This window comes from Netta rufina (assembly GCF_964035555.1).
Source record: "Netta rufina genome assembly, chromosome: 26".
In the NCBI taxonomy this organism is placed as follows: Eukaryota; Metazoa; Chordata; class Aves; order Anseriformes; family Anatidae; genus Netta; species Netta rufina.
Genome location: NC_140150.1, coordinates 4,836,808 through 4,863,330, shown reverse-complemented (window position 1 = coordinate 4,863,330; position 26,523 = coordinate 4,836,808). Strand labels below are relative to the sequence as shown.

The 26,523-nt window shown below is 44.5% G+C and overlaps 1 protein-coding gene across 1 annotated transcript; it reads right to left on the bottom strand.

The window, feature by feature from the left end:
• Window positions 1–557: 557 nt before the first annotated feature.
• Window positions 558–26,523, bottom strand: SRPK1 (SRSF protein kinase 1). The gene is made up of 16 exons (XM_084301882.1): window positions 26,465–26,523; window positions 26,301–26,361; window positions 15,249–15,367; window positions 13,938–14,046; window positions 13,501–13,588; window positions 13,213–13,300; window positions 11,635–11,741; window positions 10,794–10,959; window positions 9,728–9,753; window positions 9,021–9,234; window positions 8,321–8,746; window positions 6,778–6,878; window positions 5,746–5,853; window positions 4,314–4,383; window positions 3,787–3,879; window positions 558–3,021 (listed from the first exon to the last, which is right to left on the bottom strand). Exons 1-16 carry the CDS (start codon window positions 26,505–26,507, stop codon window positions 2,837–2,839), a joined length of 2,004 nt encoding a protein of 667 aa, XP_084158008.1. The 5' UTR covers window positions 26,508–26,523; the 3' UTR covers window positions 558–2,836.

The window sequence follows — 26,523 nt, the reverse complement described above, 5'->3', positions numbered from 1 at the left end:
CCGCAGCCTTCGCCTGCCCAGGGCAGCACGCCCTCCCACCCGGCCCCAGGACCTCTCACTCACCTGGTCGGGAGGCAGGACCGACCAACCTGGGGAACATTTTTCAGTCCTGCTTGCTGGAATTTGCTGGTTCCTGCAGCAGAGGAGTCAGTTTGGTTCTCACAGCCGCCTTCCAGCATTACACCTCCCCCTAACAAAGTGGTCGGGAAGGTTTTGTTAAGAGACCTTGCTAGGGAAGAGAGCAGAGATGACACCGTGTGTGGCAGAATTCAAACCAGCAGCTTTTAGCACGGCAGAACTGCAGCAGTTACCCTGCTATCGGCTTCTTCCCCCTTTAAAAATGGGTTACAATTCAATCAAAGATCTTTACCAACACCATCAAACAGTCTCGCCCCAGAGAATCCAAACCCAGTGCTAACTAGCAAAGAAAATCGAACCTAAGGGCCACAAGCTGAGGAAAAACAGACCTACAGAGGGAACATGAGGAGTAGGGCTTAGTTATTAAATAATCTGTTTATTGTATGGCTTTCACAAAGAAAAAAGACAAAGCACCCAAGTAGAAAGAATAAAAATGTATTTTCCTTCAGGTTTTAGACTGACACAGCAAGTACAAATCCTTTAGTGTGAGCACTTTACGGCAATTTGGAAAATTAACAAACCCCAGGTGAACGAGCACACGGTACAAGACTGAATCCCGACAGCTGCTTCTGCAGGTCTTCAACTCACGAGCTGGCTCCTGCCTTGGCTCCCACGGTAAAAAAAAAAAAATCCTCCTCCGGACAGGGGTGGCAGGGGGAAGGGAAGGACGGGAAGGGGCTCTCCAAGTGTGCAAACCCCTTTTAGGAAGAGTTCTTTGAGCAGCCAGCCTGCAGTACACGAGACGGGGTGACCTTTCAAGACAACAGAAATCATTTGCCCTGCCAATGTAACTTCACAGTACGTGGACAGTGGGGATTTTGGAATCCAGTCCTGTCTGCAGTCCTCCTGTAACAGAGATTGAAGTGACACGCAGCTGGAAAAACTCCAGGTGAAAAGGGGAAAAAAAAAAAACAGTCAGATTGGCAGTCCCAAACTCATTTGGTACGTTACCTTCCTTTAATTCTAGATTATATGCATAGAGAACCTGACCTACCCCTACAAGAACATGCAGCATGATTTGCGTTAATTAGCCCAGCCAGGCACCGGGCTGGAGGAACTCTGTAAGTGGATTAAACGACTCCATGGTTTATGAATAAATTCTCATTAACCTGAATTTCCAACACACACACACACACACACAGTGACGTTAACAGTGGTCTTGGCAGCTTTGGCAATGGAAGCGTCTCGGATAGCATCTGCGTGGCCTCCGGCACGGCAACTTCTGTGCTCTGAGAGCTGCCACGAATCCAAAGGCCGGTTTGGTCCAGGGTAAAGATGTGCCTCTGAAGTCTCAACACTGCCAAATGTTGCTCGAGAGTAGGATACGCTGCGTCTGGAACAGGATGGGCAAGGCTCGAAGAAGCCATCGTAGAACTATCACACGCCACCGTGATTTAACTTTAAAAATTAACCCACTCAATTATTACATCCAGCCTCCTCTGAGAAGGTGACAGAGAAACCCCACAGGGCATCTTTAGTTGGGGGAACTCTAGAAACAGCTAATTCAGTATTGATGTGGAATTCTCTTCCACCTCTCCTTGTGCTGATGCCCCAGAAAATTAAAGGCAATCCCATCCTGGGAAGTTATTTCTGAAGGTTATTTCTGAAGGCCAGCACCTGAAGCAAATTAAAGGAAACCTTTACTTTCAAGCATTGAGTTCTTAAGCCAACAGCTATAGCGTGGCTGGGATACAGATGCTGCTGCCCTTTCTTGGAAAAAAAGCGAATGGTCAAAAATTGAGAGAGAATACACTGCATCAGTGAAAGCCAATCTGTCAATGGTACAGCAACCACGTCAAGCAAGGCAAAAAAAGTGCCAGAAAGGGATAAAAACCAAAAAATTTACAGCTCACTAAAACGTTAGAAGTTGCCTGCAACAAGGCTACCTCTCTGCAGCCAGAGGGTGCACCCATCATGATGCTGAGGGTTGTGCGTTCGGTCAGTTCCAGCTTCTGCTCATTTTCCTTGTCACCTTTTAGTCACAGGCTCAGGCGTTAGAGAACAAGGAGAAAACATCACTGAATTCAGAAACTATTCTGACTAGCTGGACACAGAAAGGGAAAAAGAAAAGGGAGGGGGCACTTCAGAGGAAGAAGCAAATGATACCAAAAAAAAAAAAATCTAGATTTAAATATTAAGCAGCTAGAACTAAAGAAAAATTATGTGACTGGAAAACAAAGAATACAGCAGACACCTAGAAGATGATGGAGGATTTTGAGGTCTTTGCTCTACAAGGAGCAAACACCACCTCGGTGCCATCTGTTACCTCTCACCCCATTGTTAGCTACTGGGTGAACAGCGGGGAACAGACTCCTGAGTCAGTGAGATGAGGATGAGTTCAGATCTTCACAGCCCCCTGAAATTTAGCTAACGGAGCACATCTGAGCACCGGTGAGCTCTCATCCGTAACAGACGGTGCGTATCAGTGAGGAGACTCAGGGAAAGCTTCATGTTCTAGTTAAGTCTTTGGCGAAGCCCAAAACACAGCCGACACCGCTGGCTGAGGAGAGCCCCCATTGAGTCACACAAGCAAACTCAGCGGAACGGGTTAGATTTATCTAAAATCTTGGAAGCCTTGAAGGAAGAACTTCACACGGAAAATGATCAAGGGAAAAAGCGGCTCTGGGAAGGGGCAGCTGGGTGTGTGTATGCTATGCTGTAAACCGGAGTGTAGTGCTGTGGCATTGGGTCCAAGCCTCTATGAGTTAAGCCAGGGGTGCCTGAGACACTCTGCTGCCGTCGCTCTTTTCTCTGGGATCAGCTCCAGCATTGGTAGTAAGAAGTCTGTGAAGGCAGCTGCCTCGTCTTGGGACCACTCATATTTTTCCACCAAGACTTCAAAAAGGCCCCAGGGCTTCAGTTTGGTGATGTGCTTCAGGTCACCTGAAAGCCAAGACAAATAGGTTTCACTTCAGCCATGCTACGGCCACGACTTGCAGAACATGCCAAGCAGCTAACAGCACAGACCGAATTCAAAAACTCTTCCAATTACTCGAGCATTGGGAAGATGCAATCGTGGAGCATGCTGAAGAAAAAAAAATGATACTAAAACCACTTTGCTATCTGCTTTTGAAGATTGTTCAAGACATGCACTTTTTTTTTTTCCTTTCTGCTATTTCTGATCAGCAAATATTCTTTATTAAATCATCAATTATACAGTTTGACGTGACAGATAAACATTGTGCCACTGACTGGAATACATGCTATACATGCAGCACTGCTGGAAGAAGCTAAACACTACTAACAGAAGTTGATTATTTTATTATTATTTATCATTTTTAAAAAAGTATTAACTAAGCCAAGAATTTCTTCTGGGCTACTTAGGGCTTTAAGATGAGCAACAAGGTAAAATGTGTCCTTAGCCACATAGCTCAGGACTCAAGGCACTTCTTCAGTAATTATACTGGAACTGGAAGTTGTTTAGTGAAGACTTTAAAGATGAGTATATATTTTATATAAATATTTTATGTGAAGATGTATTATATTTTTATAGCAGTTACAAAAGAATGCCTTATATTTAGCTGCAGTTTTTTACAGAGAAAGCCTTTCATAAAACAAAGGAAAGACTAAGATTGCCAGTAAGGCATTCCTGTGTATTTGGGGTGTGGGGCAAGGGGGTAAGTGACATTTGCTTAAATTCCTTTTTACCTTTTTTGGTGAAAAATTCCTTGGAATATTTTCCTGCTAAAATGAGCTTGCGAGGTATTTTCCCCAGAAGTTCTATGATCAAAGCAATGTGATCTGCATTTTTTCAAAAGAGAAGACAATATGACATCCACACAAGACTTTCTCTATATATACCCCAGTTTCCTTCCCTGGAATGTTAAAGACAAAGACACTACCTCCTTCAGAAATCACTTTGGGATGCACCTGAAACCAGATTACAACAAGCAAGGACAAAAAGTCAAGAGGTATGGTGGGGGAAAAAAAAAAGGGAAGTTTGCGGGGATGATCAGTTTGAGAAGGTAAAGAATCCAGTGCTTAAAGGAACAGTAAACACCAGAACAAGAACTGCAAAGAGTTAAGCACAGCTGTCCCTTAACATCAGTAACTTGGGTAAATCATCTCTTTGCAATGGGCCTTTACATTGCTATCTCACAAGAGAAAGCTCTTTCTGAAGGAGGATCCACTGCCTTTCGTGTCCCATTTTAAAAAAAAGACTTAAACAAACGTACCTTCATCCCGTGAGTAATCTTCTCCAGAATGAGGCTCAAACAGATAGTCTCCTGTTGCTAATTCAAAGGCCTAAAACAGAAACGAGCATATTATATCACTTTAATGCACTTCACACATTGTTAGAAGCACTGCAGGTTGATTCTGCACAACTCTGCCAGAAGCATGCTGGCCAGAAGCAAAGTGGTCAAAAGAATTAAGCTGGGAAATTCTAGTATTCCATTACCATCTTAAAATGAGTAATTACTTCGTAACATTTTAGTAACTGCATTAAAAACATCACAGGCACGTCTGTAATGGATTTTGGATCGCACTGTACTACAGTAAGCTTGTGTGAAATTGTACAAAATAAAGGCTTTTCCCATGCTCAACTTCTCTTTTGCCTCCAGAGCATTCTACAAAGCGATGTCCAAACTCTACAGATATTTTTACAAAGCTTTCCCTCCCTAAAACTTCCTATGTTAGAACGACATCTTTCAAACAGTTCATCTCTGAACATTCATCTATAGATGTGAAAAACATGTTTGAAACAAGGAAAAAACCTGGCATTTGTTTCCACTGACCACTCCTGAATTCCATGACACATTTATCCTTCACATATTCACTCAACAGTACCTCTGACCTTCTGTATTCTTCGTTTTCTGTAAGGACTGCTGTAGAAAAACTATTGAATTAGGCACTCGGAGTAACCACTGTAATATTTTGGCCCCACGTCCTGCAGAGACAACATGCCCCTAACTGCATTCCATGTTTACCACATCCATCAAAATCACAGAGTATTTTCCAAGACAGCGAAAAGGACTTCGCTCAATATTTTCCAAGCTTAAAATATAAAATCCAAGCTGTAATTTGTAGAAAACACAGAATGGAGACACCGAAGAGGCACACGCAGTAACTGACTAGATTTTTTTTTCTTTTTTTTAAATCACTACGTTTGCCAGCTATCACAGGAACAGCTTCAGCCTTGTCTCAGCATTACTCAGACTATGACTCCAAACATGCAGAGGATGCATGAGATTAAAATATGAAATGATACTAAAGACATCCGTGAAAGACTGGATGCAGCAAAAAAGGCTCTTTATATGAAGACTGTTTCAGAATTGCATAATTGCCTTGTTTTTCCAAAGAATTACATTAAAGTGTAGTTGTTATTGAAATCTGCTGGTGTTGTACACCAAAATCCTGACTTTCAAGGGAAAAGCTACATGCAGAAGGAAAAAATAAACCAATTTTGGTATGGAAACATGGTATTTCACAAGTCTGGATGTTGGCTGAAAGACTGATGGGTGGGTTTTTTTGTTACTAGCAGCTTTTTTCCTTCTTTCTTTTTCCAGACTTGGCTAGTGATTCAGCAGCCCGGAGTGCACAGCACATGAGTTTTTCCCAAAATGCTCCAGAGCAGGGGTCTGAAATCCCCTGGATGACACCACTCACCATACACGCTGTGCTCCAGATGTCAGCAGGGGTGTTGTACCCCGATCCTATCAACACCTCCAGGGATCGGTACTGTCTTGTCTGGATGTCTTCAGTGAAGTGCTTGTGCTAAACAGAACAAATGTTTTACTGCATGGTTGGAAATGGTTTAAAGGAAAAAAAAAAAAATCAATAACCTGGAAGGCCAGGGCAGATCAGAGCTCCTTTCCATCACACTTCATCTGAATTTTACATCTCTGTTAAATATTTCCTTATATTCCTACAACCACGGTTTAAACGGTCTACACGAGACACTCCTTAAGTCTGGCAATTTAGAAGAAAGCAAAGCAAAGAGGCAGAATAGGGAAGACAGTTTCAGAGTTTGCACCCTCTCCTATCAAATCGTGATAGAGAGGCCGTGATTCAGTGACATGGAGGCAGGTAAAGCAACACAGGGACAGCAGCCCTGCCAGATGCTGCAAGCCTGCCATTGACCCGAGTTTGAAGCTTCCCTTTCCTGCAAGATCTCAATTATTTTGCCACTTTAAAAGCCATATAAAATAGACATTTCTCCCATTTGAAATGTGAAACACTTAAAAGCAGCACAGGGCAATCATCAAAGAATAAAACCATTTATGAGTCTCTTTCATGTGCTTGCAAATCCAGTGAGATGGTTTGACAAGCTAATAAACTGCACAACTAGGCACAGAGCAATTCTTTTCAACTTCCTCCAGAGGAGCTGCAGACTCCCTCAGAAGTTTCACATATGCAGATTTCTACACATTAGATGCGACACTGTCCAAAGGCCTATTAAGAAGTAATCTAATGACCGGAGGCACCCAAAACACAGGCTGAAGTCTGCCTTTATAGGACAACTTCTTTCTTTGTATCCCTGTTCCCTGCTTCTTTTTCCCCCACCAATGGTTTGGAATTATCACAGCTCTCACAAGCAGGCATAAAACAGAATCTATTTTATGGATTCTTTTCAATCTCGGCATACCGCAAATGAATTAGCAGGTTTAAACTGTCAATGTAAAAAGGTTTTAAACTTACCACCCAGCAGGCATTTCCTAGGTCGGCTATCTTCACTTTAAGCTTATCTGCATTCTTGGGCTCAAGAGGATTAAGAAGGAAATTCCCAGCAGTCGATTTTCCTAGAGGCAACACGTACAACAGCTGATTAAAGCTACGTGGACAGTACTACCATCTGTCATCCAAATCCTACAGCCCTATCCCCACCCAGGAAAGATTTTGCTTTCAGATCTGAACTTTTCCCTCTCCAAAGCCTGCGGTATAAAAGTCAGCCTCAATCTATGACCAAAAGTCACCACCATTAAGCAGAAGGGCAAGAAAATATATGCAAGAGTGACTGTTTTCCAGCACAGACCTAAAGGCTGTCTATATCAAGACAGGTTTTTTAAGTAAGGGCACTGCCAGAAGTTAAACAAGCCTCTCAACCCTTAAGAAGTCTTCCTAAATCCTTGAAGGACAGGAGTCCGCAGAGAATAGCATCTTCTTGACACAGCCATCAGTCACTGCAGCAACACAGACAGTTACAAGAGCTAAAGTATATATTGGGAAAAACCTCAATGGATGTGGTGGAGAGCAAAAATATTAAGTCACTAAATTACATCCAGCTGTAGCTCTCGAAAAGCAATTTGGGAGAAAGTTGCGAGAAGCAAACACACTTAGTTATCTAGTAGGGGCATCCAACCAAACACTGTCCAAATTTCAAAGTCTAAGTTTCACTTGCTGCTTTTTCACACAATTCCCTAGCAGCGCTCTGCCAAGAAAACGCTACAGAAAAATTTAAAAGAGAATTACAAATGTGAGCTTCTGCCTCCTCCTCCAAGCAGATATACTGGATCTGACCCTGACTCAAGGATACAAAAACAGATCTATCAATTGATTCAGGTTTTTAAACACATTCCAGGTTGTTTTTAACTGCAGTACATTACCTAGTATCGTATCTTCTAATCCTACAAGCTTTGCAGCTCCCACACACGCCCCCAAACAAATCACATTCAAACAGAATTATTGAAGTGTTCTTTTTCCCCTACGCTGTATAAACTGTTTCAGCCTGCTTGCATTTCCAGTTCTGGGAAACCATTTACTCATCTCAGGTAACCGAGAGCAGTTAGCTTTTACTCCACAGCATGAACAGAACAATCAGAACACACTTAGCTACTGATCCCATAATGTAACAACCAGTGATAGTTTGCAGACTTAAGCTTCAATTTGTAGATTTAAGCTCCTAACTGTAGCGATAGCTGATATAAAGAAGGGAATGTTCCTATAATGAAAAACAAATGTGTAAGTACATTTGTTGTGTTTATCAGTATACTGAAGCGGAAGCACTTACGCATTTGATAGTCAAAATTAATGTACAGCTGCAACTGGAAGGTACAAACAGCAAAATGTCTCAGGGTAGGACTGTCAGGTAAATTACCCCTGGCAGGAAAAGGTTCAAACAGGTGGTTCTGATCACTTCAGCCTCCAAAATGGAGGTTTCTATCAATATTCTGATGAAGTGTTGTAACACAGCTCCCCCACATCGAGAGGAAAGGAGCCCTTCCTCACACAGCTCCTCTTGTACCTTTATTATCTGATGGGCTATTATTCTCATTCTCATCCTCTGAAGGGATCTCCGTCCGGATGCTTTCTTGCAAATGGCTGATCTCCTGCTCGTTGAATGATTGCTGCTCGCTGGATGTAGGCTGACACACCATGGAATCCTCTGCAACTAAGGGCACGAATGAGTCCGACATTGCTTGAGGCCTGTTCTCCGTGTCACCATTTCGCTGACTGTAATTACAACTATGGAAGTTCTCCTTCTTCTGGGTGTGAGAGTGATCGCCACAGTCATTGGCATTGTGAAGGTCATCCTCGAGTCGCACAGATCCCTGGTTGCCAGAGTCTGGGAAGTCCGTCATTTGTATCACCCCATTGCAATTTATTTCTGTTACACATTTTTCCACGCTGCCTTCCATTAGAATAGACTGCTCGTGCACAATGACTTCAGCTGCAAGAGCGGAAAAAGAGAAGAAAGAGTGTGTCTAAACAAAGTAATAGCTGAAGCTGTTCAAGAAGGCCTCAGAAATACAAGGGTCTCAAAATATAACTGTACACAATCATTCATTTAGTTTGTAAAGTAAGTTTTCCAGCTTCTTTACATGAGCAGAATGCAATGCAAACATGTTAAATAACAGCCACCTCTCCTACAAATGCCCACTCTACTCATTGCACTGAGTGAAAGAACACAGCTGTGCTACGCCAGCAATACTCTAGGTCTTTACCTGTCTTTTTGCCAGCATCTTCATCTGGTGGGCTAACTTTTATGAGCATTTCTAGAGGGCTCTGAGCTTCCTCCTCCTCTTCAGGACGTGTCTGCCCAGGGCTTGCTTCCTTCTCCATTTCCTCTATTTCTTGCATTCTCTTCTCTAGCAGCTCAGCCTGACGTTTCTGCTTCTTTTTCAACTTCTTTTTCTTATTCTTTGACATTTTGTCAGCCTACACAGAAGCAAGCAGGGAAATTTGACTTAGTATCTCATATTTCAATAAATCTGAAGTAAGCCAAGCTTTACTTTTTTCTAGATCTGAGAAAGCAGTCTGGAATGAAAACTCTGGAGACAGTTCTCCTCCCAGACACAAAGCAAATACTAAGGTTCTTGGAACAGTTGTCTGTTCTCACTGCATTTATGTCCTGAGAAACCAACAGCATTCTCCAAACGAGGGATCCCGGACTCTACAGGCAGTCGTCTTCACAACAGACCTCAAAACCACCAAAGAGATTTATTTGATGGTGATATATTTGAGACAGACCTACCTACATTTCCAAGACAGCACCGAACCTGGTGTTTTTGTCTACAGCACACACAAATCACGCTTTTCCTTCTGATCTCATTATAAGGTTGATTTTCCTTAATGCCAACTGGATTATGAGACAATGCGGGTGCTACTTAGAAGTTGACAGATACTTACACATGAAAGCTGTTACACTTACTGGTTTTGGCTGTGGTGCAGTGCTCACTGAAAGGGAAGGCAAGATCAGGAAATCAGTATGTTTATAGTCAAAGACTGCAACTGGATTCTTATCTTAAGGTAAGCTTTTTCCTAGGTGATCTGGTAACAGCACTTTAAAGGTATCAATCAGCAAATGGTATTTTAAATGTTCATTCCTCTATGAAAGTACAACAAGAATTAACAAACTGAGAAAACATTAAATGAGTAAATGCATTAATAAAGTCACAGGTTGCAGACTTGCTTGACTGATACCGAAGACTTACACTTCCTGTCATGCAGCTTCATTTGCTACACATATTATGCATCTTACCGAAAAGAAAATGCAAACCAAAACATTAAAATACCAAATCTAAGGGAGTTTTCCTAACCTAACCCAGACAAGCTATGTTGCAACAGGCTCAGCTAAATGCTGATGTTCTAAAATTAAGTCTGACAGAGCATTCCAATCTGCACTGCCGTAGTTTTTGAGAAGTACCCACAGGTACAGATGGATATTCTCAAGAGTAACAACTGAAATTTCGCCCTCAGCTCTTCAGGAACGTCAGCACGTCAAGGAAGCTGTTTCTATTAAAAGTTTTCTGACTTCTGCGAACTGGCAGCTCTAACATATAAATCACCTTGTTGAGAACTTCCCCAAATGCATTTTTCCAGCATCATGCAATGAAAGGAGAAACTTTTGTAGACAGTGCAAGAATGACCTCACTACATTTTTTACTCTAGGGGTATTTTGAGTGTGTTAGCTTTTATGCAGTGCATTCTATACAAGACTGACTGTCCTACCACCTTATCTATTCCAGATAGATTAAAAAAAAGACCTGCATTAAAAGCAGCTGTCAGCATGAATGTATCCTCCCTCCTGAGGATAACCTCCTGAGTATCTTTGAGGTAAAATGACTAACTTCACAACTTAGTTCTGGCTTTTGCAAGTGTTACTTGCATTATTGTTCCACTGTACTGAATTTGGAAGTTTTCCCTACTGAAATCGGTTATGATTTAGGGGGTGAGGAGGACTGGGGGAATAGCACCAACTTTTATGAAAAAAGCACCTGCAGAGCCAGATGGTGGGGGAGCCCCAGATCTCTGCCACTCTGTTGCTTCTGCAGCCAGCCTGCGGATATACTGGTCATTCACACACAGAAGAATGTTTTCAGGTTTAATATCTGTATGAATGATCCTACACTTCGTGTGCAAGTAGTCCAGCCCCTGAAGAACCTGCAGATGAGAGAGAAGATAATCAACTATTAGAAAAGGCAAGGATCTCTAGAACCAAAATCTGACTGAATTTGCAAAATCAGAGGTCAGCAGCTGCCCATGATGGTTAGCAAACCTCGAGGAGATTTTTGTTTCAGAAAACTCCACATTAGTGCTGATGTGATCAGTGGTTATTAGACTTCCAGAAAACACAGATCTGAATAAAGATTTTTAAGTATGAAATTAAAATAGTTCCTCATAACTTAAATTACTGCAGTTGAAAATCAGATTTTAATACTCCACAATAAGATCATACTTTCCTCATCCCCTTTACCTCACACATAGAAAGATGTTTCTTCTTAGGCAACCAGCCAGTAGGAGGAACAGGTTTCTCTTGCTTTTCCCATCATTAAGCACTGTACTTACTGTGACAATTTAAAGGAAGAATTACTTGCACTTGTGAGGGTAAGAAGAGGGTAAAAGCAAAGCTGGCCTCCCATCAGGGTTTAAGTGACAGAAAACATGTACCTGTAGCAGGAGGTTTTTGCAGGAGAGAAGGGAAATAGCTGAAGAACGCCTTTGTTGCATGAGAGAGATACCATTGATTTTTAACTTTTGTTTTCTTCTGAAAATTTTTGCCCCACTACGAGTTCTCAGTGGGTCAAGGGGAACAGTGCAGTCAGAACCAGAACATACCTGTTTAATGATCTTTTTGACACAAGGGAGTGGAAGCCCCTGGTAATTTGACTTGATGATCCACTTCAGTAGATGATGCCCTAGAACTTCAAACACCATACAGATATCTGGAACTAAGTCAAGGAAAAAAAACAGACATCCTGACCCAAGGAGCCCTCAATTCCCAGGACTAGGGATCAAAACAAGTCCATACCAATCGTTTCTACATTAACAAACTCTCATCCTTCTGACACAGCTCAGAGCAGCTGCACTCCTTAACAGCACCATCCCATTATACGCATCAGTGCTTTACCCAAAACCTAAAATACAGAAGGACAGAGCTGGTTACAACAATGGTCCTAAAGCAGCAGTAGCAATCTCCTGCTTTGGGTGGAAGCCAGCTACACAAGCAACCATGCATTAGTATTTCCTGCTAGTATTGAAGCAGCTTCAAGCCAACAATGTAAGCTTTGGAACTGTTTAAACTCTTGCCCCGGGCAAAACTCAATGCTGGATCTCTCTGTACCAGCAGTACCTGAAAATATAATCACATTTCCATTTCATAAGTCATCCTCAGAACAATTAAATTACTTCCTCCACCCTGCCTCTTTACCAGCAAAACAAACTTTTTACAAGCCTGGACTCCAATAATATTTACATTATTTGTCTATAAGATCTCCAACAGCTACAGTCACTACTGACACGTTCAGTATTGTGCTTTTGCTTTAAAAGCCACCCTTCTAGGATTTTATTGTACTAATTTTCTTCTACACTTGCAGGAAGCATGCATGTGTTTCTCAAGTGAGAGAAATACCTCAAGTCAACATTTACTCAGTGGTAGGTTCTGGAAAAAAAGTTGAGGAAATATGTTACGTGGCTACTTATTTTCAAAGAACTTTAGAAAGTTTATAACCCGCAGCCTGGTAGTTCTCACTGAAATAATGTTCGAGACACTGCAAAGCTGAAAGATTAAAAAAAAAAGGCTAACTTGCAAATTTTAAGGATGCATTATTCCAGCTTCCCACAAATAACTGCCTACTAGAAGATTATTCACAGACCTGCAGGAGATTTTTCAAAGCAATACACTTTATACCTCTTGGTATATATACCTTGGTAAAGGCCAAGGTAAGATGCTACCCTAGCTAGAAAACCACCTTATCAAGTTACAGACTGCATACGTGCTTGCTATTTTTAATTACTGACCCTGGCATTTTGTAATGCTTTACTTAAACAAGGAGTTATTACAAGGCTGCCTGCAAAACTAAAGAGTTGAGACAGATAGGCACTCTTGCCACAAAAGGTACCTTGGACATTACCTTGATCCTGATTCAGAACTGAGCTGTAGCCACGCCAGCAGCTCTTAGGTTGAAAGCATGACTAAGCAGCTCTGTCTCGGTGACTTATGCATATTACGTCAGGCTCAGTGGTCATTACAGCTTCGAGCTCTGCAGGCAGCTCTAAGGCGTACAAGGGGCAATGATTTCACAGCAGGACTCCTTGGGCGGTGAAAGAGATGCTAAGGCAACATTTAGCAGCCCCTGATGTGATGGCTACCTAGAGAGCTCCCACCTCTACGCCTTTCTTCTAAAAAAAGGATACGAGAGCCATTAACTCCTGAAATCTTGAAGTCATCTAATAACTGAACAACTCTCTCTTTATTGGGATCGTTTGGATCACTGTTGCGGACCTGCAGAGAAAAAGAGGGTTAGTTTTGCGTGCCTTAAGGTAATTACTAGACAAGAATATATTTTGAAGAGCAGATCTACTGTGACAGCGTGAGGTTCTTATCCAAAACATTTACTGCCACATAATCCGGAAAGATCAAGCATCTGACTAATCTGAACTCCCCAAAGCAAATTAAATTGAGCCTTGCTCTCAGGCACTCACCGATTTTAGCAACTTGATTTCATCCAGTGCTGTCTCTGTGTAGTGCTCTGCACTCTTCACCACTTTCATTGCCACAAATCTCTTCCCTCTATGCACACACGGTAAGTAAATTGGAGACTGTTAGCACTCATACACAGAAGTTATTCTCCAGGAATACTGAGTAGCTCTCGTATGCAAGAGAATTATTTACAAAATCATGGAAAAACAAGGTTTAAGCACTCTTGTGAAGACTATGACGACTTAGGCCTCTTTTTATAAAGCATGCTAGCCATGTCTCACAAAATGAACTAATATCAACAATGAACAATATCAAAAAGAAACTTCTGCATGAGGATACAGACAGGCACGTTTTGTTTTTATCTAAACACAAACAGATGCACGTTTGTGCAAGCCTGGGGCTTCCTGCCAGAAACGCTGGCTAAGACATAAAGACTTACTGGATGTCCCAGGCCAGCCAGACAGTGGAGAAGTGGCCCCATCCCAGCTTCCGAATCACGTGGTATCGCCCGTTGAAGAGATCCCCTATTTTCACAAGGTGATAACCACCTAGAAAAAACAGTGGGACGTTGATATAGCAAGAGAGCACGCAAGTGCTGAAGAACAGGTTATGGGGAACGAGCATCACAACTCGAGGCAGACTTATTTGATGTGTTTAAATACTTTATCATACAAACAAATGCAAATGGTTCTCTAATTGGATTTTGCCCAAAGAAGTGTATAATATATTAGAGGAAGAGCTGTGAAGAGCTCTTTATTTGATTGAAAAGTGTCTTTTTACTGTAACTGAGCTAGAACGACTGACTTCTCCTTTTCAATGTAGATCATTGCTGCAGCATCACAAAAAAATTTCTTCAGCGAAAGCACCTGAAGTTCACCAGGCTAACAACCTTTGGAAAATGCAGCTTATGAATGGTCTGAGTATCAGCACTGCTATTGAGTGCTACTTCTCCATCAAGTGAGAGCACTCCAGCCAAGATCCCAACAGAGCTTCCATTGCAACGGCTTTCCTGCCTGAAAGGCAGGCTGACATTTAAGTTCACAACTGAAAATAGGAAAGCTGTGTACTCCTAGCATCCCTCAGCTGGGGACTATGCAGGAAGATTCCATGGCTGAAACATGAACACCTGAAAAGCCAGAGAAAGATGCTAGTTCTTTCCCATCCCTTGCAGAAAACAGAACAAACAGAAGAACAGCAGTGCTAACTGCTCAGTTGAATTTGCATGATCAGCATTCCAGCTACTTAATTTGCTATGTTAAAAAGAATAAGCCTGACCCTTTTGGTATTGAATTATACACTCTGATCTTTCCATTTGCTCTGTATTTGCAAACACAAAATTATCTGAAGCATGGTTACTAAGATGATGACTTTTAAAAGGAAAGAGTGAATAATTTAAAGTTTAGTTGAAAGTGGAATTCATTCCACACACACACACCCCCCATCAGAAAAATGACTGTCTGCTTTTACTGATTTTGAAAGTCTTCTGCCACAGAGAAGAAGCTAAAAGCATTGAACACGCACTGAAAACAACTCTCCAACTCAAGTCTGGACTGACAGAGGCTACCTTGGAGAACAGTTTCTCTGTTTCAGGTTAGCTTGAGAGATGTGATTATCTTCATACAATTTAAAAAAAAAAAAAAAAAAAAAAAGATAATCAAAGTCTTATTTTCATCCCCAACAGCAGGTAAGAAAACTAAGGAATGTCTCCATTGCACTGAAAAACCTACACCCCAAACGGGTGAGTTCTCACCTTTACAGTAATCATTTGGATCCTCTTGTTCATCATCATCTGATCCCAGGATTTCCTCCTCTTGCTCTGGAAGATCATTCTCAGAGTGGGCAGCAGGGCCCCGGTGCTGAGTGTCAGGTCTGAAAGAGAACAGTTAAATCTCACACACGTTATGCTGCAATTCGGTAACTTACATTTTATAGAAGGGATTGTTGATAACAGAGGAGATGCACTCCTCACTCAGCCTTCAGATAAACTGGTTTTCACTTACATGCTTTTAATCCTAAAGTGGATATGAACAGCTTTTCATACACTAGCGAGAAATGCAATTTAAGGTCCTGGGTTCGCTTTTATAGTACAATAAGAAGACAGTCCAGACAAAATGGTGAGTTATAATCAGCTTGGTGATTCCATGAAAGTGTTAGTCTCTTATCTCCTTCTCAGCCCTTTAGTCAGTGAGGATTTTTCTACAGCAAATTAAGATGATGGGATGCCATCTCACCAACCCTGAAGATTTACATGCTGGAGAATGCTATTTTGAAGACTAAACCTCTATTTAATTTTTTTTTTTTTTTCCCAAAGGACTAAGAATTAACTCGTTTTAGAACTTGTGCCTTTTGCCGTCATCTTCTAGACATGACATGACCATTTAACAATCCTTTTTCGAACACTTCAGAACTCTAAAATCACAAGCTCGAGCTCGTCTCATCACTAAAGGTTTGCTGCAGCTCTGAACTGTGCAGAGCCGGAGCACAGAGATGTTCTGCAAATCCTCCTGAGAGCTTGAGACTGGAAAGGGATTGAAATCAGGCACCGAGGGGGTATTTTTTTTTTTTCTACTCCTCCATTCATAAATAAAACCACTCATTTTGTGTCTAACTTTACACCAAAGGGCAGCTCAGTTCCTGCACACGAAGATCTCACTGGCAAAGGCCACTGCAGTGCCCTCAAACCTGGGCACTGAGATCCCTGAGCTAAAACCCACTGCTGCTATCCCTGCTGTGCCCCGATTCCTTCTTCTCAACAGCACGCAGCTCGCAGCCAGCCCAATGGTTTATACCATGTTTATTGCTGTGTTATAAACCATTATACAGAAATAGAGGAGGCATTCTCTTCACAAAGCCTTGCCGGGAACGGTCAATTCTCTAAAGTTTAATTTTCAATATCCTTTTGTAGAAAGCGTTTGTAATAAAAACAATGCCTGTAGCTCATTTGCATTGGCAAGGTTTAATGGCCAAGCATTGCACACCAACATTAAGCTTTCTTTTCCTAGAAGTACAATATTTAAAAAAAAAAAAAAAAGCTGGAGTTGTCCAAAGAGGTGGGTACCAGAATTTATTTCTTTACAGCAGTGACGTACGAGCACCAGATAACATTCTTTACAATGAGCTTGTCACTGTGAATTCGTGGAAGTTTCCTGTACTGAAGCTATTGTTCCAGGGAAGCAGCAGATGCAACTCAGGCTTCCCACCACCCTACTTCAAACACAACTCATTTAGCTCCAAGGTTTAACTGCTGAAACAGCCACTGGTTACACCAGGAGATACGCTGATGTACGTGGGCTTTGGGATGCAGCTTTCGTAGCTCCTGCCTTGGAGTCAGGCATTGTACCCTGGCTGTGCCAACTGACCTTCAGCTACGACAGAAATGTAGCATTTCATTTTGCAGTGGTCATGCAACAGAATGCACAATCAGCATTTACCTACCACATGCACACTCTGCTGAAATCTCATATTAATTAATTTCTGCACATTAGATCTATGTGTATATGCCATACCTGCAGAGCATTAAAGGAAGAATCACCCTTTTCAATCTGATCGTGACAAGATTTGCAGCCGTTTACAACAAGGGACTGAAGTTCATTACATCAAAGATGCACCTCCACGTCATCCCTGCCACAAGCACGCTGCCCAGCGTTTCCTTTTGGTCTGCCGTCAGAGCAACCAAGCCCTGGTTTGGGAATTCAGGAATGGATGAGCAATGCAGGGTCATGGTCCTGAACAACACAGGACCGCCAGACAGACAGACCTTCCGCTGCTGCCAGGCTAATGAGACATTTATCAGCTACCCCGGAGCTTGATCCAGCCCCAAGGTGGCTTGTAAGTAGATCTTTCTTCCCCTTGTGAGCCACGGAATTATGAATTGGGGGTAAGAGAAACTGGAGACAAGTCTGGGAGGCCAGAAATGTACTTTAAAAGTGCTGCATTCCTATGGAGTCAAACAAGCTACAGTCATGCTGTCCCCAGAAATGGGGATGCTGAGACCTATCAGACCCTATAAATAGGGCGAGGAGACCCAGAGCAAGGAACCAGATAGAGAATTTAAGGAGAATTGAAGCCCGGCAGCCACACCTGTGGCACAAGCAGCAAGGAGTAATTCTCCCTGGTGCTGCTTTCAGATTTTTGCAGCCGTGCAAGACGCAGCCCATCAGGACGGACTCAAAAGCAGATTCATCTCCCAACCCAGTGATGTGCACAGAACCAGCACGCTATCCTGCGGCCCCGGTGCGTCTCAATAAGGGGAATTTCACGCATGAAGGAAGAAGGTGCTGGAAGCACTCGGACCCAGCCACTCAGAAGCTTTCTGCCCCCTCGCAGACGGGGCTGGCGAGGCACCACACCGCCTGCAGCCCCATCTCAGCCTGTCCTGGGGAGCTGGGACGAGTCCCGTGGAGCACTAGTTGGTATAATAGGTTATAATATGGGAGACAGAGCTGTATTCAGGTCACATCCCTTCCTACAGTGCTGTTTGCTTCATGAAATCACCTCCAGACTCTCTCGTTTGCTGCCTTGCTGTGCAAATTCACCAGATACCATCCCGCCGCCTCCTTCCCCCAGTGGCCACACCAACTGCAGACAGGGATTAAAGCAGTCTCGAGTGGTGCAGATCAGTGTTAACCCCAAAGAAAAACTGATGCACAAACCCACAGCCCTCAGCTGCCTGCATCCCTCCCACAGGCACAAAAGGCTGCTACGGGCAGCAAAAAATCCCTACCCGGTATGTAAAGGCGACAGCGGTTGCAGCAACATTGCAAAACAAACATAAAAAGCCTTTGGGAAAAAATGGTTAATGGTTTACATTTAAAAAAAAAAATCTAGTGGATTAGGGTACTTTTTAAAAACCACCCCTGTTCTACCTGAAAACACTTCAATCGCCTTTTACTTTTGCTCCCTGGATGCACTGATTCATCATCAGAATTCACCGGATTTGCAGTTTTTTCCACAACTACAAAGCAGCATTTTACTGAAGGAGACGGATCAGCAACGCTAGGGCAAAATGCCAGCTCTTTTAGGGAATTCATAACCTGTACCTAGGGTAAAAAAAAGTCCTTATTCTCTCAGGATTGCCCAAAAAACTGCAAGTCACCAGCCAAAAAAAAAAAAAAAAAAGCCAAGAGGGGAACCTACCTGCACGAAGCGCGGCCTCCCATGGATAAAGATATTCCCGGAGCCAGCCCAATCGTTTTGGAAAGAGCCATCAAAGCTCAGGGGCCACGCTGCCGGGGAGGAGAGGGGACATGGAGGGCGGGTGGAGGGGCTGCTTCTCCCCGAGCGCAGCGGAGCTTTGTGCGAGGGAGGCGAGGGCTCTGCCTCCACCACCTAGCTGCAGCTGCCCAGCACTGCATTGCAGGTAAAGGGCCTCGCAGCACGGCTGGGGGTTTGCTCTCAGCCGGTCCCTCCTGCAAATTCGGTGCGGCGGGGGCCGGGCGTAAAGAGATTTCGTCTCCTCCTCTTGATGTTTACCTGCCTCGATCTTCCCTCTAATGAAACGCAGAGATTCGCTCAGATCCTTCGTTTCATCTTCCTGCACAAGCCGGTTTTATTTGCCTATGCGGTGGCTCAGCGGATTCAAAGCCGGGATGGAGCTGCTGGTAATTGCCGGCAGCCCAGCCCCTTTGATACAGGGGTGCCGGTACGATCACACGGGAGAGCAAGGGCGTTCAAAGAGAAAATGCCTTTTCTGAAGTAATTCCAAGCCTCTCCCATCCGGGGTTACAAGAAAAACGTATCCTTTATGGGTAAAAGCAGCAAAAAAAGTTGAAGAAAGAGTCAAACCTCCACCAGGTCTTAAGAAGTAAAGAGAAGTGAGCAGTCTGTGCAGCAGCAGTCGCCTCTCATCTTCCTCAGATGATGCAGAAGATCTCCTGGCCATCTCCTGGGCCTGTTTGGCCTGCTCGTTTGTGTAAGCCATGGGGAAGCAGGTCAGCAGCAAGGCGACACTAGCGAGTAATAATTTAGAGACTCTGCTAGGAAGGGATGGCTGCGAGCAGAAGGCGCTCGGAGGCTGCCTCTGCAGTTCTACACCGAGAGCTTTAAGGAGTTGGGTTCAGCTGACTCCATACCTGAAAAGCTCGCTGCATTAAGAGCTGCCAAAGCTCTTCATGCTGGAAGAGGAGCTAGCAACATGCAGGTTTTCCACTGCAGACACCATTTTGCTCCTCGTTCACTCCATTTGTTGCCCAACAACTCCACTTGCCCCTGCCATGCACAGCGGGGACAGTGCAGCCATGTGGAGGAACCAAGGCTTCAATCACTCACTCCTTACAAAGGCATTCAGGGAGTTGAAAAAAAACTTGTTTGTATTCCCGTCTGTCTCCCATGGGATCACTTAGCTGGCCTGCCCACTAGAAGTAAGGTAAAGGCACATTAAGAAGCCCTGGTCGCACGAGGTGTGTGCTCTTCCAAGTTTGCTCTGAAGCAGGCTCCAATAGCCAAAGTGGGGGGGAGCACAGAAAAAAGAGGAAAGCAGGGAAAAGCAGGGCTGTTCATACTGTTTGGCACCAGCACTGCCTCCACAGCTTCACTGCCACAACTCGGATCTTGTTTCCTCCATGCCAGTAACTTACGTACCAAAATGCTTGGGAGAGATGTTTGGTTCTCCTATTCAAGGCCAGCAAGTGACTTCTTCAAAAGGCCCTTCCCTTGTCCTTAAAACACTGGAAACGTGTGCTACGTTTCTACCTGCTTTGAAGGGATACAATCCGGACCCTTCCTGCCCTCACAGAAGGCAGTAAACACACTCAGTCCAAATCACTTTTGTCACACCCATCATCCGCATGTATGAGCAAAGGAAAAATGCTTTCCTTAGTCCTTCTCTTCACCTCACATCGCTGTGCCCTTGGTATTGGGAGGTCTGAAGCTATCTGTAGGAAGCCAAGGACGATCGCTTTCCTAAGTGATTTTTACGCCGCCGGCAGCACTAAAAGTTGTCATTCCTTCTCTGGGAGGAATTACATTAAACTTGCATCCTTAAACATAATTCATTGGTGAAATTTAAAGTGATGAGCAACCCGGCTCACCCCGTAGGACACGGATAAAAGCACCGTAACACCCTTTCCACTGTAACCACCCGCCCACAGACTTGCACGGCTGTAGAGCAGGGCAAGACCTTGCTTCGAGTGCTGTCAGAGGTTCCTTGTTTTCATTAGGGGGAAAAAAAAAAGAGACCTGAAGCTCCATATGGTGTGGTAAAAAGCCCACATTTAAAATCTCTCCCCCGTTCTCACACCTGTGTATCAAGACAGTGTGTCTGTAAGGGGAGCAGCTCGCAGACTGCATCTCATTGCTGTTCCTCCATGTGCCCCAATTCCAGGGTCGTGTTAAGGCACATTGAGGCAGGGCAATGACTGCTGCTGCTGCCAGCCTCCAACGTGCTTACCTGGAGATCTGCAAGCAAACCTCGTGTTCAATAAACACTGCCAGTCTAAACCCAAACTCTGAGTATGAACTCAGGTCTGTATTGCAGAAGTACTTCCCTGCTTGTATGCACCTTACCCCTTCTACTCAATTTTCTAAGTATTTGAGGGAGTCTGGGAGAAGCATCTGTTGTGGGGGAGCTACGAGCCTATAACCCCCATTACTTCGTAATTACGTGCAATTCATTCATTCTCCCACCCCTATTTTTCTGAATAGAGAACTGGCAGTCGCTGCCAGGGCGGCGGATCTGCCGTGCTTGCTGCTGTAGGTCAGTCGCTCCAGAGCTAGAGCTGGAAATCGAAGCAACGATCGTGGATCACTGCAGAGAACCTCCAGGACCAGTTTGGGAACACTTCATTCCCAAAGAACTGAATGCAGAGGCACCGGAACATACTTCTGTTTAGCAGATCAGTGGGAGTTCAGTTGGAAGGTAAGTAATAATGAATTTCACATGACAATGCCACCAATGTACAAATAACAGAGGCAATTAAGTTTCTCGCTCCCCACAGCTACTCCCCCACAGAAGCACTTAACGAGCTGTTTGGAGAAGCGTCTGCTCTCCCAGCTACACAAACTGAGAACTTCCATGGAAACCAGCAGAGCTTACGTTACGGCCTGTCACGCTGAAGTCTGATCATCACTTCTGGATTTGAATGAAAAACCTCGTGGGCGAGGCATCAAGTTCTGGCTCTCGATGTACGTTCAAAATACTTATGAAAGATGTGGCCCTGGTATTAATTATGAAAGACAAGCGAGGAAAACAACCTGAGATCCCGATCCCAGGCAAAGTCTTCAAGAAGCAAGCTGAAGAGGAACTGAAGCGGGCTGCCAGAACTCCAGGGCTCTCCAAAGACAGCAAGGAGGTGGTACGAGCAAGAAATGCAATAATAAACTGGAAAGAGTGTAAAGACAGAAAGATTACCAACTTCCCGATCTGTCTTCATCTAGCAATTCTACTGGTCTTCAGTTGCAGAGGAAGAAAGAGTCTGGCCAGGAGATTGCAGATAATTGTAAACATCTTCTGGAAGATGCTGATTATTGCATCCAGTTGGGAAGAGGGAGAGGGATCAGGATGGTGGCACTGTACCAGCTGAACTCTGCCACTGCTCTCCCTCCAGCAGCAAAGGGAGCTTGAAGAATTATTTAAAGCCCTGTGAAAAAACATCTCCCACTCGACAAAGCCCATAAGGACCAAACAAATTCATCAGTGCACTCCAGATGGGAACAAAGTACTGCAATCATGCACCTTTCTCAGAACACACGACACATTACAGCTGTATGGCTACCATTACCTTCGTAGTTATTCGTGCTCACAGCAATAAAACGTTCTGCTCAGAGGCTCACTCAGCTCAACCCCCTCATTCCCTACACACACAACTGCTGGTTTTGTGCACGACTAGGCCAACTTTTCCTGGAACAGAAGTCACTGCTAAAGCAGGACACTAGGCTTGATGAAACACCCAATTAACTAGGCAGCAGACAGACTCATAGCCTAGTTCTAATAATACACTTATTTCCTTCATTTCAGGAAAAGTGAGATATAATATGCAACTACTTGTTCTGTTTCTTGTCTATGTGCTTTTAATCTGGACAGTTATTTTTTAGCCTGGTTTTTAAGCCCTGGGTCCTAATCGCAGAAGTAACCTGGATTGTTTTTTCCAGGACAAAGAACAGCTTGATCATGGAGTGCTTGCAAAAATCCAGACAAAAAACAGCCACAGACCAGAAGCAAAATATTAGTAGTCACAAGCACCTAATTCCATTATAAGTCAGAGCCATTAGGAAAATGCATCCATATTTGCATTTCAGGTCAAACAGAAGCATGATTTGGTATCAAATCCCTCATCTTCCCCACTTACTGGGCTGTCATTCACACAGCACGAGGCTCAGAGCACACGAAAGGACCCTTTGAAATGAAACTACCCAAATGCACGTGCCAGCACCGCTTCAGCCAGTTACCAGCCCTTCCACCTGCACCAGAGCCAACTCAAGGCAACACTCCCACCCACACAGTACCCAGGGATTGTCTCCAAAAACCAAGCCTTCAGAAAAACTCCTGCTAGCCCACGCTGCTTCCTGGAGCACCACGAGCCCGTTACAGCCACACGTGCTCTGTGCTACCGGCCCTGCATGGCAGCAGCCACCTTGTGGCTGATGAAAGCCAGAGCACTCGGCACACCCGTCGCACCCTTCTGCCCACCCAGCACAGCTCACAGCACACCACACACAATGCAGGAATTGTGTTTTCAGCTCCCTAGAATTCACTGGAGGAAAAGCAGCACCAGAACTGTCCCCAGGAGAGCATCACACAGCTCCCCGCTTCCCCAAGCACCTCTGCAAACACTACACCTAAGGCATCTGCTCAGCTCTGAGGGGTAATTGCCTCAAAATAAGAAATGCAGAAGTATTCCGGATTTTTGACAATCAAGCAAAAACAACCACTTGAATTCACCACATCAGATCCAGCTGCCTGACAAGTTTATGGTTAAACTTAAGTTTTTTTCTTACTAAATTTTTCTTAAGCTTACAAGCTCATTTAAAAAAAAAAAAAAAAAAAAAAAAAAAGAAAACCAAAGATAGGCTTTTTTGAAGTTTAGGAATCACCTGATAGTGCCAGAGATCTTCCCACCTCACGAAATGATAAAATATAAAATAAAATATATCCCATACTTTCCAGATAGCTTTCAGCAACATTATCTTTTGGCAGCAGCCTACGTTGCAGTAGCCTACATACCAAACTCCCCACGTTGTATTAGGGACTAGAGCTTTTTGACATGTGCATTTCCTGACACTGATAAAGACCAAACAGCAACTTGCCTCTCGTTTTGTAGAATTTAAATTGTTCAAAATGATTTCTATTTCCTTTATGATGGAAAAGAGAGAAGGAAAATTAAATAAATGCCTCCCTCAAGGCCACAAAGCGACCCAACAGGCAGCGTTAGACCTCAGGATCTCTCTATTTAGGTTTGCTTTTCATCCCCCCCAAGCCGTTCAGCTACCATTCTCCCTGCCCTCCTCCTCCTCCACTCTCACAGAAATGGAGCTGGGCGACAGGTCCGCAGCCACAGCAGCCTCCCAGCTCCGCAGCAGCAGATGCAGGACAGACGATCAGGCTAGGAGGAGCTTCCTAAACAGAGATCTGAAACAGCTGGTTTAGTGATTCCTGCAGACAACCAGAAGATTTGGGGTAGCTTATTGGAGCAGGAAGAAACGGGTACCTCCCACCTTCATAGTACCAAGAAGCTTTTTCAGCTCTTTCTGCAGAAGAGAACATTAGGACACATACTCACTCCTTCACTGATATCAAATAAAGCTTTTAAAAAGGTAGGACAAGAAGACAGAGGAGCAGACTAAGATTCACAGAGAACAAAGAACTTTGTTGACCTTCCCATTAAAAAAATTCTTATAAATGGAACTGCAATTAGTATTTACAGGGGTTTACTTTGTTTAAACAATTTAGCCCGTTCTTCTCTGAACCTAAATTGCTGCAATTTCATTACTGAATGATGAAAGAGACAATTTGCTAGTTTTATACTATGCACAATTATTTTAAGTGTTTTTTTCTTTGTTTTTAGCCAGACTGGATTGACAATAAAAACACAGAGCAGGTATAGTTCACCTCCAAAGTGAAAACAATTTTGAATTGCTTTAAATCCCTTCTGAACATTCTTTGCATTTTTACTTACCCGCGAGGCAGCTCCTAACTCTTGCCAATCCTAATCTTCTAAAATCAGCTGTTCCATATAGGAAAAGTGACGAGTGATCTGACCAACTGCCATTGAACAATGTGTGTTAAGAGGACATTTCACGTGGCTTCAAGTTTAGATTTTATGGAGAAAGTCTTACAACAATGCAGCTAAGCTTATTTTAGAAGAATTAAGCAGAGCAGCTTTGTATTTAAATAGCATAACGGATCTGCAGCTGGGCCTCCAAATCAGAGGCTGATGCTGGGCCTTTTGCATTGTACAACATAAAGCATAAAGTGCCTGGGAGTTTCTTTAACTTCTGAGGTAGGATCGAATAAATAGCACTGGCAAACGGAGCTGAAGCAGCTAGTTTCAGAAGGTAAGCACAGCACTTTATGAGCAGCATACTTCTCCCCTCACATCAAGGTTAGTGACAAGACCAAGCAGCAGCCCTGGACACAACCTGCTCCAGCTATGTGGTTAAAGAGGATTCATTCATTTATTTATTAAAAACACGCCAGCACTGGAAGCTAACGTTCAACAGCTTCAGGATTAACATGTAAACAGTCCTTGCCACTGCAAACATAGCCAGCATTGGTTGTCTGCAGCTGAACAAGAAAAAAAAACTAAAGTAGGCAAGAAGAAAACTAAACACGTGATTATTCATTGGGAAATTAGGACACAAAGATCAAGGAGAAGCTCTTCAAAAATTGTGCTAAGGTTATCTGCAAAAGATACCAGAAAACGTACAAAACAGTAGGGAAACATAACACACATCTCCCAGAGAGCTGAGAGTAACACTCTTCACCCCTCAGAGCCCTGCCTGAGAACCAGGCAGGGAGACAAAACCAACCTAAAAAGTTCCAAAAAGACGCAGGATTTGTCAGAGGAAGTGACTAAGAAAGCATTACGGGTCTGAAGGAAGGCACCCTGAACCTCCCGCCTACCCCAAGCCTCACTTTGTGCACTAGCAAGTGTAAAAGCTGGTGGGCACAGAGTCCTTACAGAAATAAAGGGCATTTACAGAACGGGCTCGGGGATTTACATCACCGCTGACCGGGAAGGAACCCGTACACGGCAATGAATGCAGCACTTCAGGCGGCCCGCTGGAAGCCATTGTTTGGCGTTTACTGCAGATCCTTTAATTTCTCCTATCTGCACCCAGCCGCTCACCACACCGAGGGCCTTGCGAGATTCCTGCGGTGGGAAAGGAGCCGCAGGAGAGCATCAAAGTTAGAGAAGGAATGAACGAGGCGCTCGGCTCCTGCGATAAGAGTTGGAAAAAGGGGGAAGGGGAGCAAAGGGAGCCCGGTGCCTACCAGCAGCGGTTACGGGGCTGCTCTGGGGGGGGCAGACGGGCGCCTGCAGCCCCGGGCTGGGGCTCGGACCCCCCCCAAAGCCCCCCAGGGGGCTCCGTTACCGCCCGGCCCCCACCCCACGGAGCCACCACCGGGGCCTCCCCGTGCCCGTGAGGAGGAGCCGAGCCCCCCACACACCCCGAGACCCCCCCTGGAGACCGAGACCCCCCCCTTAGGGCCTCATTCCCGTCACGGCCCCACCCGGCGGTGCTGAGGGGGGGTTGGGGGTTGGGGGGGCTCCGACCGCTCCTTCCCGCCCAGGAGCCCCCTGAGGAGGCCTCGTGAGGGGGGTTGGGGGGGGGGGGGGGGGGGGGAGGCCGGGCCCCCACTCACTTCCTCTGCGCCTTCTCCTTCTTGGCCTTGGTCCGCTTCTTCCGGGCCTGCAGCGCCAGCACTGCGGGGAGAGAGGGAGAGGGGCGTGAGGGGACCGGGGGGGAGCTGTGAGGGGTCACCGGGGGTTTTGGGGGGGGGGTCGGGGGTCCCCTCCCGGCCCGCACCTTTCCGCTCCATGGCCGGCAGCCCCGTGGGCCCCCCGCGCATGCGCGCCGCCGCCTCC